The sequence below is a fragment of the Dreissena polymorpha genome, chromosome 10, assembly GCF_020536995.1.
Source record: "Dreissena polymorpha isolate Duluth1 chromosome 10, UMN_Dpol_1.0, whole genome shotgun sequence".
NCBI classification, from domain to species: domain Eukaryota; kingdom Metazoa; phylum Mollusca; class Bivalvia; order Myida; family Dreissenidae; genus Dreissena; species Dreissena polymorpha.
Genome location: NC_068364.1, coordinates 34,642,201 through 34,658,067, shown reverse-complemented (window position 1 = coordinate 34,658,067; position 15,867 = coordinate 34,642,201). Strand labels below are relative to the sequence as shown.

The 15,867-nt window shown below is 33.9% G+C and overlaps 1 protein-coding gene across 1 annotated transcript in view; it reads left to right on the top strand.

Annotated features, from left to right (window-relative positions):
- Window positions 1-3,204: 3,204 nt before the first annotated feature.
- Window positions 3,205-15,867, top strand: part of LOC127847187 (uncharacterized) — a 150,298-nt gene continuing 137,635 nt past the window's right edge. Inside the window, exon 1 of the mRNA XM_052378910.1 lies at window positions 3,205-3,395. Within this exon, the coding sequence (XP_052234870.1) occupies window positions 3,329-3,395 (67 nt within the window). The 5' untranslated portion in view covers window positions 3,205-3,328. The remainder of the gene's footprint in view (window positions 3,396-15,867) is intronic.

Genomic DNA, 15,867 nt, shown 5'->3' with positions numbered 1-15,867 from the left:
AGGTATTGGAGTCCATATCTATATCTTCGTGTGTGAACACTTCATCTGGTGTGGGGTCAAACACGGATGCGCCTTGTTCAGTAGTTGAAGGTCGGAGCCACGAGTCTAGATATATTCGGCGTTGTGCCGGTAGAGATCTGACTAGATATTTGATGGTCAGGGATATTTGAGCCGACATCATGGTCGATATTAGTTGCTAGTTTACGGGTAGTGCTCTTCACTCTGTTTGTCTTCGGGGGTCCTGGGTTCGATTCTACTCCATGTGCGACGAGTAGGAAAAACAAACATACGCGTATGGTAAGCGATATAAACATCATGTCCATCACTGTTCCTGTCTGCTGCTCTTTTGATTTCGGCATTCTGGACGGGTTAAAAGACCCGATTTTGGCTCGCCACACATTTAAAGCTACGCCCATAATGTTGTTTATAGTTATACAGGTATTACGTAGAGTAATGTCTAAGTGCACCTCGTGAGAAAGCACGATAACGGTACTCCGTCAGGCTACACTGTGTCCACAATCTAGTACAACCGACACTTGCTAGCAAAGTCTATTCAATTTTGCTGTCGCTACTCGCAATTACAATAGGCGGATTAGAGAATCACTGTTCACTGGTGTGCGAAATCGTTAGTGAACATTTTGCACTGTGTAATCTCAATAACCATCGAACAATGAATAATTGTTTTATACGTACTGTTTTTTCTTTAAACATATACATCCAAAACTAGGCACAACATATTCCAGATCTCAATCACTGCTATCCATATATATATTTTTTTCCACAATATTTCGATTTAAAATCCATTTAAACACATTTCATGTCACAGTTAGAAAAAACACGTCTGCCAAACCAAACAACGTGAAAAGTGCCACTGGTCAAGGGATTTATGAGGATGGCGACGACGACGACGATGACGATGATGATAAAGTTACAGTAGAGTGTTTCGCATTATAACAAAATGCAAGACACCAAGCTCTGTAAAGATAAAAAACAACATGTAAAAGCATAGTTTGGTATCCGTTACATTTAGGTAAATGTGACATTATTATTGCAAGCAGAAAATGACAGTTCCTTATTTGTTTTGATCACGACATTCTAAGTAATCCGTGAAGTAGGGAAAATTATCGTAACACATAAAATAAATGTATTATAGTGTTGCATGCCTACATACTATGGAGACGTTGAATAGATGTACCTATAATATTAATGGCTTAACAATATGTTCGTGAACACTTATTGTTTTGTTAGAAAACAACAGTTGCTTTTTGGATCTAAAAAAGAACATTTCACTGATTCCGCACTCCTTATTCGTGAATAAATACATTAATTAAATTATTTTAATGTTTGTTTTCATTTACTGAATTAATTGTACGATTTATTTTCAGTGATACAAAGTTTATGTCATATATGTATAATGTGAATTCGTGATAAAAACCGTCCCTTGTTCCTTATTCGAATAAGGAACGACGAACATGGAAACAACGTACTCTTCTTTTTTTATAAGTTTAGACTACGAACAGAATGTTAACCATGACTTTCATTTAACAAGACCCAAGCAACACGATTATTTATTGTAATCTCTTTCTTCTGCCTCATGTATTTATAAATTACAAAACGAAGGATATATGCATTTGAACACAAGTGTTTCCGAAGACTGCGCCGCAACTCCTACACGGAGCACAATACCAACGAGTACGTCCGGAACATGACTGACACTTCATCCAACACTTGTTTGCCCACAAGAGCCCCTACTGGTAACCGTTGAAGGAAGAAAGCTGGCTTGGTCTGGACACGTCTCCAGACACGACTCTCTGTGCAGGACTGTGCTTCAGGGCAACGGCCATACCGGTCAAGGGAATGATGATGATGATGATACACACTGCAATAAACTATACAAACTTTATTAATTATAGCGTTTACATTTTTTAGTCTGCCTCGGCCTGGTCGTCGCCATCTTGACTATCACGTGATTACCCCCTCTGTATAGTACGTTTATGAGTGCTGATTACTAGTGACAATGTATTTTATCATGTTACGTATGTTTTATCAAGCGGATCTTACAAACTACTCAGCTGCCGAGTGTTGTAAGAAAAATGTGAAAAGCCATGTACCCTGCAGAGAGTATAAAATATAAAAGTACCGCTCTAGAAAAAACCTAGCATAATCATATGATAGCCAAGATGGCGACATCCATGCCGAGGAAGGTCTTTTTCGCCGTTTTATACCCTTTATTAAATATATTTTTTTTAAATGCCGCTCACTTTCCAGCCATAACAGCAAGAAAGTTACTAGCGTTTATTTCGTATTCCTATTCGCTATATATCTCGACTTTACTCGCTGCGATATTTCATAGCGGTATGACCTAATTACAGCTCCACTAAGAAAATGTGCGGGGACGAAATAAACGGGAAGCGGACAACGACAACGAGCGAGGCCTGGTGTAGGGGCGATAACCCTGGGTTATGGTTAGCGTTAGGGTTAGGGGTCGGGTTAGGGTTAAGGTTAGGGTTTACTTAGGCTTACTTTAACCCAAACCCAAACCCGACCCCTAACACTAACCCTACCCCTTACCCTATTCTTCTAACCCCCCCCCCCCCCATGCGCATTACAATACCAGGCCTCGCTCGTTGTCGTTGTCCGCTTCCCCCTTTTTACTGATATGGCTGGAAAGTGTCAGAGCGGCATTTAAAAATTAAGCTACATGTAAACACTGGTGTGTTAACAGCAGAAAACAAAAATGATTTTTTCATGATATTGCAGTTTTTATTTAATATTTTCCAATGAAATTTGACATACATATACTTTGGTATACAAAAAAAATGTATGTGTAATTTGGTGATTGTAAATTATATAGTTATTGACTTATAGAAAAAAGTTTTTTGTTGTGTGCTTGAAATTCAAATTTCCCTGTAAATGCTAAGCACCGCCCACTTGAAAGGTTATGAACTTCTCTCAGCCAATAGCTAGCGAATGACTCGAATCAAGTTTACATGTAAATACAGATTCTATACTATACCAAGTATGCTGTCTGCTCAAACACGTGTTTCTATTGATAAACACTCAAAATGTTAGCAGAAAATCACTGGTAGATAAACCCAGCCCACTAGTTAATGCAGGTTAACATTTTACCACCGCAAAATCAAGCAGTTGAGATCCGGCTTTCGCTCTACTGTTGATCGTACAATGTTTTCTACTTGAAGTATCCGTTTGCAGATGTAAAACTTAAACATGAATACGAATGAACATGTTTTAAACTTCCTGTTTTGAAATCTTAAATATATCGGATGTGTTTGGGTTTTCAGTTAATAAATAGCTATATTACGGCATTATGGAATGTGAATGGTTCAAAACAATGGGAATAGTATTTGGGATTACGTTATTCACTTCGTATGCAGGTAATATACGCGCGTTATTCTTATTCCCCTGTCAAAATAAAGCCAACAGAGCCTTCATCAATCTTCACGCAGAGTTGTCGTTCCATGCTCTCACATACTATCTCTGCAATCCCAAGAAAATCCTTACAGATGTGGAAGAATTTTGTTGTTTAAGTTTAACATTATGGAAAATACTATCATTTTATTATACATTTTAAAAATAATGTACACGTTAAGGTTCATAATACGAAAAATAAATTACCTAAATTCTAACACGTCGCGTCAATTCCATACCCCCGTAAGTCATTTCTTCTCATTTCGAGAAAAAGGGATTTGAAAATATAGATTCGAATAACTTCTGTAATAGCTACAGCTTTAAAATTTGACATACGTAGTCAAACTACGATTAGCTTTAGGCAGGTAAATTTTCATAAATATACGTCTCTTTATTAGTCAATTATAGGTCTTTATATTTTGGTTTAGAGTGTAGAAATTTACGAAATACAAGATTTTATTTAATTCCAGACACCTGTAAGAAGTTACGTGGTTTTGATCATCAAAATCTTGATCACATACCGACTTACGGGGTTTTCGTTTTATAATTGTGCAAACTAGAATGTCAGATAATGAAGATATATCACGTTAAATTAATTAATTTAAAATGTTTTTATACATTTAAAATTACTAAAATATGAATAGAAAATAACTGTCGGCTAATTGTCCCGAAAGTCCATGGTTTTTTGCGTTAATGGTCAAGTAGGTCTTACGATGATGGATCACTATAATTTGATTGAGCTCTTTTAAAACATTGTATACTATTCTTCTGAAGCTTTATTATCATAACATCCAATTGGCTTCATTAGGCACTCAAGATAATTATTAAATATGCTAAGAAGAAAAAGATAATTGAAAAAAATGAACATGTAACTTAAACTAAAAAAAAGATAATTGTACAGTCCTAAACACGTTTACTTAAGCAAAATTCGTCGTAATGTAAAAGTACACTTAAAATATTTGCAAACCAACATGCATGTATGGTATAATACGTACATGCAATAACCCATCAGAAATTAAGGTGTTTTAATTGAGTATAATATTTTTTAAACATGAATAACACCACCACAAAACTCACAAAGCTCACCAAAACGTTTATGAATTCATTTAAGCATAGTTTACTCCTAGCAAAAAACCACGTTTATCAGCACCAAGCCCGTTAGCTGATCATTGGTTGCTTTATACAATCATCTCGTGTCCAGCAGTCGTGTGATTATCATCAGTTTTACTTTGGTCTGTAACTTTGTCATTTTCAAGGAAAAATTTCCGCTCTAAAACCGGTTTAAACCCCCAATGCTTTGCATTGACCGTTCCAAGGCGGTGACCCCAGCTTTATTCTTATTTGTGTTTATGTTGTTTTGTATTGTGCTGTTTTGTACTGTTTGGGCAATTGGTCACTTGCCTTAAATAAAGGACAAACTGATTGTTTATGATAATAATTCAATACTTCTCCAGCAGCTGGAGTTTCACTTCTTTATATTGATTTGCACAACAGTTTGATGTGTGCTGCGTGGATGCAGTAGCGTGTATCCCCGTACATATCTTCGATGTTGTTTTATTTTCAGCCTTCAGAGGCTGGTAGCGGTATTGTTTTTTTTGTTTTTTTTGTTTAAGACCTTTCTTATACTTAGATTCTTATACATTCTCTGTACTTATAAAGTAAACGTGTATGTCCATCAATTGGGAGTTCTGCAGGTTATACTGATTTTGTACAGAACATTATCTGACAAGCTGCCTTTTACTCTTCTATGTATATTGACTTGGCAATGTGTATTAATGTGGCTATAAGATTGGTGGTTTCGCTAAATAAAAAAACCTATGGATAGATTGATTACCAAAAACTCTAAAGTTGTTCTCTCCCCATTGAGAACTCCGATTACACGTAGTATTCATTTGCCATTAAATTACAGACAGTTGCTTTTTTCTAAACCTACAGTCAAATTAATTTGACTTCGAACATCTTTTATTTGAGATACTATGCGGCAGTGTTCTAGTTCGCAGCGTAATCAAGCTCCGTGTAATCGGTATCCTACAATAAATAAGTGCAACTCCAGGAAGTGTTTATGTTGCAAGTTTTTAAATATGTCCTCTTTTATTCTTTCATCTGTTAATAACCGCAAATTTTCAGTTAACATTAAATCCGATGTCTCATGAAATTCTATGCATGTGGTTTATGTCATCACTTGAAATGTACCCTGTTGTGGTGCGCAATACGTTGGGCAGACTGGTAGATCACTTAAAACACGTTTTAGGGAACATTTTTTTTAATTAAAAATAACAATAAATATAACAACTTCATTTACCGGCATTTTAATAAAACGGGTCATAGCGTAACAAATATTTCAATTCAACCTGTGGGGCAACTTATTTTTAATAACGTACTTCAAGTCAGTGCCAATTAAAAGCAAGGTGCATGTCGGAACTTGAATGGATTAAACGTTTGCAATCAGCTTACCCACTTGGATTAAATGATAATATTCTAAATGTTGGAACTATTTCTGAAAATAAATCGATTAATTCTTTTTCTCTGTTTAGTAAACGTCTAAGAAATAAACGTTCACACGGCATTAGGAAAAATGGTAACTTAAGGCGTAAATTTAAACGTCTGCTTTCTTTAAATGACTGCTACACTTTATTACAAAATGGGGGTAAACATAAATTACTAAGTGCACTTTGCTCTTTTTCTGTTTCTTCGTTTGCGCATATTGATAAGGAATGTAAACTTATTTTACTTCAATCTGACCCTCTATATGAATGTGCTTGTATTATTGAATCTTTCACTGACTACTATCTTAAACCTTTTATTAAAAATGCACTTAACAAAACTAGAAATCGTATCAAAGTTGAGTTTTGTAACAAAGGTCTTGATTTAATTGGCCTTCCAATAATATTCAATGATAAAAACGTACGTCGGTTGATTCCCCCTTATTTCCGCAATACTGAATCACAACTTATTTGCTACAAATATAGTAAACCTGTAAGAAGTATCGTTTTTAATTATAATTCTATTTCCACAGATATTAATGTTATAAGAAATTGTCCTACATCATGTGACTGTTCTAGTTCCAAATATATATATGGTCCAGTTGGACATGTTATTACTGGGGTTCTTAATTTCATTCAAAATAATAACCTTAGAAATTTACTAAGCAGAGGCCCTAAGTATAGATTGCCTATTCCTGTTGATTTTGATGACTGCATTAAGAAAATCGTAACATCCTTACAGGATTATTGCACTAAATGGTGCAGGAAGGAAAATGCTGAAATTACTGCACTCAATGATTGGAAAACAACAATATTTAGTATGGCGATGAATAAAAAATATTTTTGTGATACAAATCCTTTGCCCTTACCACATTCACCTAAATTAAATAGACAAAATCTTTGTAAATTGCTTGAAGACTTAAAATCAAAATTCGTCATAGTTCCTGCTGATAAGGCTGCTAATAATGTTATAATAATATGACGAGTGTTTTATGTTCAAACTATTTCACAAGAACTTTCACAAACTACATCATATTGTGATTACAATAAGCAACCTAATGAAATTATTGCCGACCATATTGCCGAATGCAAAAAATTAAATGTAATAGTCAATATTACTGACAAGAAATTGCCATCACTTTACTGGATACCTAAATAACATAAAACGCCATATAAAAGTCGTTTTATCGCTAATTCAGTGTCTTGTACCACCAAGCAATTATCAGTGTATCTTACTTCTGCATTGAGTGCTATTAGATATCATATAGCTAAATATTGTAATAAAGTTTATGAAAATAGTAATATTAACCTATTTTGGTCAACACAAAACTCCGTAGTAGTTATTGATAAAATTGAAAAGAAAAAATATAAGGTGTCACAAGTAAGAACTTATGATTTTTCTACATTATAAACAACGCTTCCTCACGCTTTAATAAAATCCAAACTTGTTTCTTTGATTGAAAAAAACTTTTGCTAGAGAGAAGTGTTCATATCTAGCTTTAAACACTAAAACAGCTTTTTATACTAATCAGATATTAAATAAGTACATCATTTGGACTGGTCTTGACTTTTGTACAGCAATTACTTTTCTTCTGGATAACTTGTTTGTTGAATTTAATGGTAAAATATTTAAACAAATTATTGGCGTTCCTAATGGTACTAATTGTGCCCCACTTATAGCTGATCTGTTTTTATATTGTTATGAAAACGAATTTATGTTAAAATTATCTAAAACTAAACAAGTACTTTTGATTCAATGTTTAAACCTTACTAGTAGATACATTGACGACATACTTAATTTAGATAATCCATTATTTGAACAATATATTCACAAAATCTACCCAAACGAACTAGTCTTAAATAGATCGTCTCAATCCAATACAGACGCTGCGTATTTAGACTTACATCTTACTATTAATAATAATATGATTAAAACTAGTTTATACGACAAACGGGACGACTTTAACTTTGATATTGTGAATTTTCCGTTCCTAGATGGCAACATCCCTAAAGGTCCTTCCTATGGTATTTACATTTCACAGTTGGTACGTTATGCCAGAGCATGTTCATGTATTAAAGATTTAAATGATCGTAATCTTATATTAACAAAGAAATTGCTAACACAAGGCTTTTTGTATCATAACCTAAGAAGTAAATTCGCTAAATTTCACTCAAAGTATGGTTTTTTAATTTCTAAATATAATGTTTCTTTAAAATGGCATTTAAATAATGGAATTTCCCATCCATCATTTTATGGAGATGTTTTGAAGCGTGTCCGCAAATTAAAATATGTTAAAGAAAATGTTCATATTAAACTTTTCAATTTAATTAACTCGTTTTTATCAAAAGGATATGATGCTGATGTACTTTAAAACACGTGCTTGATGGTTTTCGATTCACTATATCTTTCTTCTCTTAAAATTTGGAATCATTAAGTGATATTATTGGCATTTGTCTCTGTTGAACATAATTGTGTCTTTGTGTCGTAGGAACAAATCTACATGATAGACTACATTTAGACTCACATCGTACATTGAATCATGAATTTCACAGGCGTCTGTTTATTACACAATTTTAATATACGTAAATTAATAAATACAGTAAATAAAACGACACATAACTCCAAAAAGTTAATCTCATTTTTTACAATTTCAATTATATCATAAACACCGCGGGCGCCAGTCTAAAGCACATGGCATAAATCAGCGTGAAGTTGTTTCCTGTGGCTGCAGGTTTTTACAAGACAATATTCTATTGTGAATTCGCACTAGAGAATCGTTAACGCATATCTGTGTACACCCCTGAAGAAGTCATACGACCCACTTTCACTGTTGTAATCTTCATGCATAGGTCATTGGTTTTATATCGTTCAATTTTCATTTTATTTCATCTCTGATAGGTGTTTCTTGTTAGATTTATTTTTTAGCAATCGCATAAACAACAAAGGTATGTAATATGGATCCTTTACACCCATTATTGCTCCTTCTTCATGTATTTGCGCGATGATGATCTGAAATATTAACGTTATGACGCTATATTTTTAAATCTTTTTCTATAAAGAATGAATGTAGTAGATACATGTTAGTAGTTTCATTTCATCGTGCCTCAAAAAGTCGTAACTCTCTTTCTCTGGTATCTTTCCTACCATTGAGTAATTAAATGATAATTAAATTGAATGCGTTTTAATTCCCTTTTATTATTCTTTAATTTGAGTTACAATGCTATGAGGTTAATTTTTATTTACACTTAAATGCAACATGAATATTGCTGGGCCAAGTGTGAGGTTGAGCGCTCTAAAACCGGTTTAAACCCCCAATGCTTTGCATTGACCGTTCCAAGGCGGTGACCCCAGCTTTATTCTTATTTGTGTTTATGTTGTTTTGTATTGTGCTGTTTTGTACTGTTTGGGCAATTGGTCACTTGCCTTAAATAAAGTACCAACTGATTGTTTATGATAATTCAATACTGCTCCAGCAGCTGGAGTTTCACTTCTTTATATTGGATTTGTAGTATTGACTGTCGATTGGACTCATGTATTCAGATATACTGGTAAGATCGCGTATTTTTTAGGTATGATACCATCAAAAAATTCTTCACAATGGCGACCTATGTAATAGACCGAGCCAGTCCGATTGAGATAACTCGGTTTTTCTAATCGAAATACCTCGACCTCGTTGATTTTCAGCGATAACATACTTCTAGCAGAGTTGTCGTTCGTGTTTCAACATTCAACAATGGCCGCCCCCATGAGAGTCTCGTGTCAAAACTTTCTTACAGCATAAATTGGCTTGTTTCGCTATTTAGGAGCTGTCATGTATGATATATGAATTATTTATTCACTAAATCTCCGCTAATGGCAACAATGGATGGAATTCGAACGATATATTTGATGTGAATGAATCACTTTCTAAAACAATGGCTTCGCCCATGAGAGACTTTATAACACTCGTGTCGTGTCAAAACTTTCTTACAGCTTAAATCGGCTTGTTTCGCTATTAAGTAATGCAACAATAAATGGAATTCGAAGGATATATTCGATGTGAATGAAGCACTTTCTGGATCTCGACAGCTTGACAAGGCAAAACTGGCATACTGATGATACTGGTATTTTTAGTTATCAATATTAGTCACATTTTGCTTTATAAATTTTGTTCGAGCATTTTACGCCTTATTGAATGGCTATGATACCCGATATCAACATGTCATATGAGATTTGCATATCACCAAGCTGTCCTGAAATACAACATTGATTACAAACTCTTTACTCAAATTACTGGTTTGTATGAATTCTTTCTTCTTTCTTTTTAAGTAGTTTATATAATTATAGTCCAAATAATTAGACGTAATATACCGTTTAGTCCATGTATATCGACCTCATTTTTATAGGAGTAGATATCATGTTAAAGGGGCCTTTTCACAGATTTTGGCATGTTTTGAAGTTAGTCATTAAATGCTTTATATTGATAAATGTAAACATTGGATCTTAAAAGCTCCAGTTCAAAATCTAGAATAAAATTCTAAAAAAAGAGTAGCCCGCAGCAGGGCTCGAACCAGTGACCCCCTTAGTCCTGGAGTAAAAACGCATTAGCCTGCTCGACTATTCTGCCAAGTATAAATGGTTGACGTATTTTAAACCTAATACAAGCAATTAAATCTTCGTAGTTTCACAAAATTAAACGACAACAACAGAACTCTCCAAATTATTCAATCGTTTCGCTTTGCAACGCTTTATAATTTTTAAATCGTTTAAAGATGCATATAATGGCTATATTAGACCATGGTAAATGTTCAGTAATACTGTTTCCTCACAAATGACATAACTAAAACGAAAATTTGCGAATCCGATACAACTTTTTTCAATTTTGTCAATTTACCAAAACGTGAATAGATCCCTTTAAAGTTAAATGAACTGTATCACAGTAAAAGAGACGGCGATTGTGGCCAGTTTAGATCCAGATCAGCCTGCAGTTGCTTGAAAGCTGTTTGCTTAAGAGCGGATTTCTGACAATGACAAATAGTTTAATTGGATACTGATTAGACTGCCCTTTTCCTGTGACCTGGCTAATTAAATTCAGAAGCCTGGTTACAGTTTAACGTTAATGTTACCAATGTGTCAGACCAGGGCCTGGATTTTGAAATCTAGGACATGCATGGTCAGAAGATGTCATTTAAGATTATACATTTTTTTCAAACACATACAAATGTAAACATGTATCTGTAACTAATGTAGATGTTATTAATAGTAAAATGCACTAAGTCAGAAGGCATTTGACTTCGGCTGGTGCCTTGGCACACCAGGTGGTTCCGTTGCAATAGTTTGATGGACTCACTACTTGGATGTGTAGTTACATTATTTACAGTATATCAAACTGTATTTAGCATGAACCAATGATTTTTTAAAACATAAATAATTGATGTAAACTGCTTGCAAAAATTATATTTAAGGTTTAAGAAGGCATTTTCTTTTTGTTTTAAAGGATTTCTTTGAAAATTATATTTTTTATGAATTTTTTGGCAACAAGGGGTAACGCATTTTAACAAAAAGGTAATTAATTTTCTGACAAAAAACTGGTACCATGAGTAGCATGAAACAATAATTTTTTAAACATATGTAATTGATGAAAAATGATTGCAAAAATAATATCTAGGGTCTAATAAAGCATTTTTTATTTTATTTTAATAGGTTACTCTGAAAATTCTATTTTTCATTATTTTTTATGCAACAAGGGGTTATGAAATTTAAAAAATGTTATTAGATTTTTAAACCAAAACTGGTACTATGATAATACTATGATGCACTTCACCAAAACATTTATAAATATATTGTTTATTCTTGAAAATGTATTTCCCCTATTCACTAAAAATTACACTTTTGATCAGAAAATTAATATATAATTATGTTTACTTTTATTTTCAAGAAGCATAATGCCTCTTTTTATTTGTATTCAGCCACAAGTTCTTGTCAGCCACTAAAGGGTTATATGTTGCCTGCCTTTTACTAAATGCAAAATAATTCTACACTTTGAAACATTTCATAAAATATTTTATGTCTTTACAACACCCAAAGGCTAATAAATTTATATATCAAGTACTTCCATACTAACAGGACCATTCTAGGCTGGCAACCTAGCAACCTTTATTTGTTCATATCTTCCTATCAATCTGTTATATGTGTTATGAATCATTTGTTCGGAGAACATTTAATGTTTGTTATAACTTTTAAATTATTCAATGTTCAAAGTGATATTGTTATTGACCGATAAACCAACATACTGATTGAAAGGGAAGATTTTATTAATTATTTGCATTTTATCTTACATGAGTAATATTTGCCTAAATGTTTTTCAAACTATAGAGAAATCTATATACAATTGACGACGTTTATAAAAAAACATTTATGAAATGGAAGTTTAAATATATAAAAATAAATAATGCAAGTTTTATCAGATATTCGTAATACTTTCCAATATAATTGAGTGGCTGAGCAATGTGGATGAATGAATATATCGGATGGAACGAACACTTGACTACACTTGAATTATGCTTTATTTTTCAATATTTTATGCACTTAAGTTTAGCCTTAATGCGTATTTATAAGCATTTATAGACAGTGTCCCTCCCCAAAATCAAGGAATTATTACTTGTTATTCATTTGTGTAATGGTATACAATAATTTTGTGGTACAATATTTGAGAAAAACATTAGAAACGAAACTTGTCAGTGATGAAATTTTCCATATGGTTACGGAAATTACCGATCGTCGGTTTCCGAAAAACAATACGTCGCGGTTTCCAAAAATATGATGGTTGTGCCCAAAGATTTTGGTGTTAATGAACATTACTGGTTTATTATTTTAAATAATTTCGATTCTCGTTTGATTAATAGGTGATATCAAGGCTGATAAACTTGAAATATGCAAGCTATCCTTTCGTTTTGCATATGTCTGTCGATACATCTGTACAATCGGTAATTTCCGTAACCACTCGTTAAATTGTAGCAGACACAAGTTTAAATAAAAATTCTTATGTTTTACACAAATATTCTACCTCTTTCTTGCTAAAAACTAATACATGAATGATTTAAAAGTAATATTGCATCGTTTTCAGCCAGGAGCACTGTCTATGACCGCGAAAAAAAACATAACAAACTTTTTGATTTACGATATTTACTTTCTAAATAGCTTGCATGCGGCATGGCATTGCATGTTCCGCAAGATAAATATCTCGACTTTATTTATTGGATGATTTCGGACTGTTTCATCCAATCCGAAAATAGCTTTTAAACGTAATTTAGACCCATGTTAAGCGAGATAATTAAGTACCACTTTTTATACACTGCCAAATTGTGACATAACGAGTTGCCTCCCTTGTTGGTTCATGCTACTGTATTATTATGCCCCCCTTCGAAGAAGAGGGGGTATATTGTTTTGCACATGTCGGTCCGTGTGTCCGTATGTCCGTCCACCAGATGGTTTCCGGATGATAACTCAAGAATGCTTAAGCCTAGGATCATGAAACTTCATAGGTACACTGATCATGACTCGCAGATGACCCCTATTGATTTTGAGGTCACTAGGTCAAAGGTCAAGGTCACGGTAACCCGAAATAGTAAAATGTTTTCCGGATGATAACTCAAGAACGCTTATGCCTAGGATCATGAAACTTCATAGGTTCATTGATCATAACTCGCAGATGACCTCTATTGATTTTCAGGTCACTAGGTCAAAGGTCAAGGTCACGGTGACCCGAAACAGTAAAATGGTTTCCGGATGATCACTAAAGAACGCTTATGCCTAGGATCATGAAACTTCATAGGTACATTGATCATGACTCGCAGATGACCCCTATAAATTTTCAGGTCACTAAGTCAAAGGTCAAGCTCACGGTGACCCGAAATAGTAAAATGGTTTCCGGATGATAACTCAAGAACGCTTATGCCTAGGATCATGAAACTTCATAGGTACATTGATCATGAATCGCAGATGACCCCTATTGATTTTCAGGTCACTAGGTCAAAGGTCAAGGTCACGGTGACTTGACACACTAAAATGGTTTCCGGATGATAACACAAGAAAGCTTACGCCTAGGTTCATGAAACGTCATAGGTACATTGATCATGACTCGCAGAAGACCCCTATTGATTTTCAGGTCACTAGGTCAAAGGTCAAGGTCACAGTGCCAAAAAACGTATTCACACAATGGCTGCCACTACAACTGACAGCCCATATGGGGGCCATGCATGTTCTACAAACAGCCCTTGTTTCAAAAATGTTTTCATGTAGTATACTTATATTGATATTTACAAAATTGATGCATATAAATGATATACTTTACTGAAATCATTTAAATGATTCTGAAATCATGACAGTGAATTAATACTGAAAATTATTTAATATATTTTGCTTGATACAATCATGTACATCTATATCAAATGAGATCATACTGTAACTTCAGTGATGAATTTCAGTGAATTAAATTAAATCCAAAATATAAGTAACTCCTATATCTCTCCCGCAGCGCGCACACGTAAACATCCTGCTGTGTACATATCCAGATCCAGATAAAAAAAATATGATACATAATTATGTATCATATTGTTAAGAGGGGATGATTTTCCCTCTGTTGTATCATTGTATTGTTTTACTTCTTTAACCAGTGTGTTTAAAGATATATAAACATAGCTCCAGGGTCAGTACTTCAGGCAATTAATATTTCATATCCTGATCTCTTTTTCTAATGGATATTTTAACTAGTTCCTACATTCAATACAGTCAAATATATGTTAAGTAGTATCTGTACACATTGGTAGATTAAATTTGTACATCAAATATTATTTTTTAGTGTTAAAAAGATATAGTTAAAATGTTCATACTAAATTAATTAAGAACCTTAGTCGTGTCACGGAGATCTAGAGTCCGTGGTCATGTGGTAATTAAACATTTTTAAATATAACCACTTTTATACCTAGTCCTGACCAGATCTCAAATGCATATCCCTATTCTCTGTCGCCCTGGTCATCTCCTATAAAAATGGCAAATTATATGCAAAACAGTTCATTATACACAATGGTTGAATGAAGTACTTCAGAAAAAAATGACATCCTTTTCACATGGAAATTTCACTTTGACAGTCATGGAAAAAGAGCCTGCACAACATAGATCAAAAATACTTTTTATTTTTAGATCATCCCATATCTTGAAACTCTATGTGCATAAATATCTCAAGTCTTCATGAAATCAGGACAACAAACATGTTTTTTAAGTCCATAATTGACCTGGCTATAGTACCGGTAATCAGATCATTATAAGCTCAATTAGTCTATTTATATCATATGTTTCGTGTATTGTAAAAATACACACACTATTGCAGGTACATGATAGCAAATAATAATAACAAAGCCATCCATACTATAAAGGTCAATGGCAAAGCCTGTGAGAAAAATTTGAACACGTTGAGTGTAATCGCACAACGTGCTCATGGTGAGCTATTGTGATCGCTTTATGGCCGTCGTGAGCCGTCAAAATTTGCCTTGTTAACTCTGTGGATGCCACGTTTATATTCCAATCTCCATAACATTTGGCCAGAATATAAGTCTCAATGATATCTTGGATCAGTTCAAAAATGGTTACAATTGGTTGAAAAACATGGTTGCCAGGGGGTGGGGCATTTTTCCTTATATTGCTATAGTAAAACCTTGTTAACACTCGAGAGGCCACATTTATTTTCCGATCTTCATGAATTTTGGTCACAATATTTGTCCCAATAATATCTTGTTATCTCAGGTGAACGACTTTGGGCCTGTCAGGCCCTCTTGTTTGTTCATCTTACCATTTGAAGAAAAGATATCATTGCACAGATGTCTTTTACTTTTAGAATGTGTTATGCTGCATTTCTTATGTGGCTTGTTCGGAGTATATTGTTTAGCACATGTCGGTCAGTCCGTCAGTCGGTCCGTC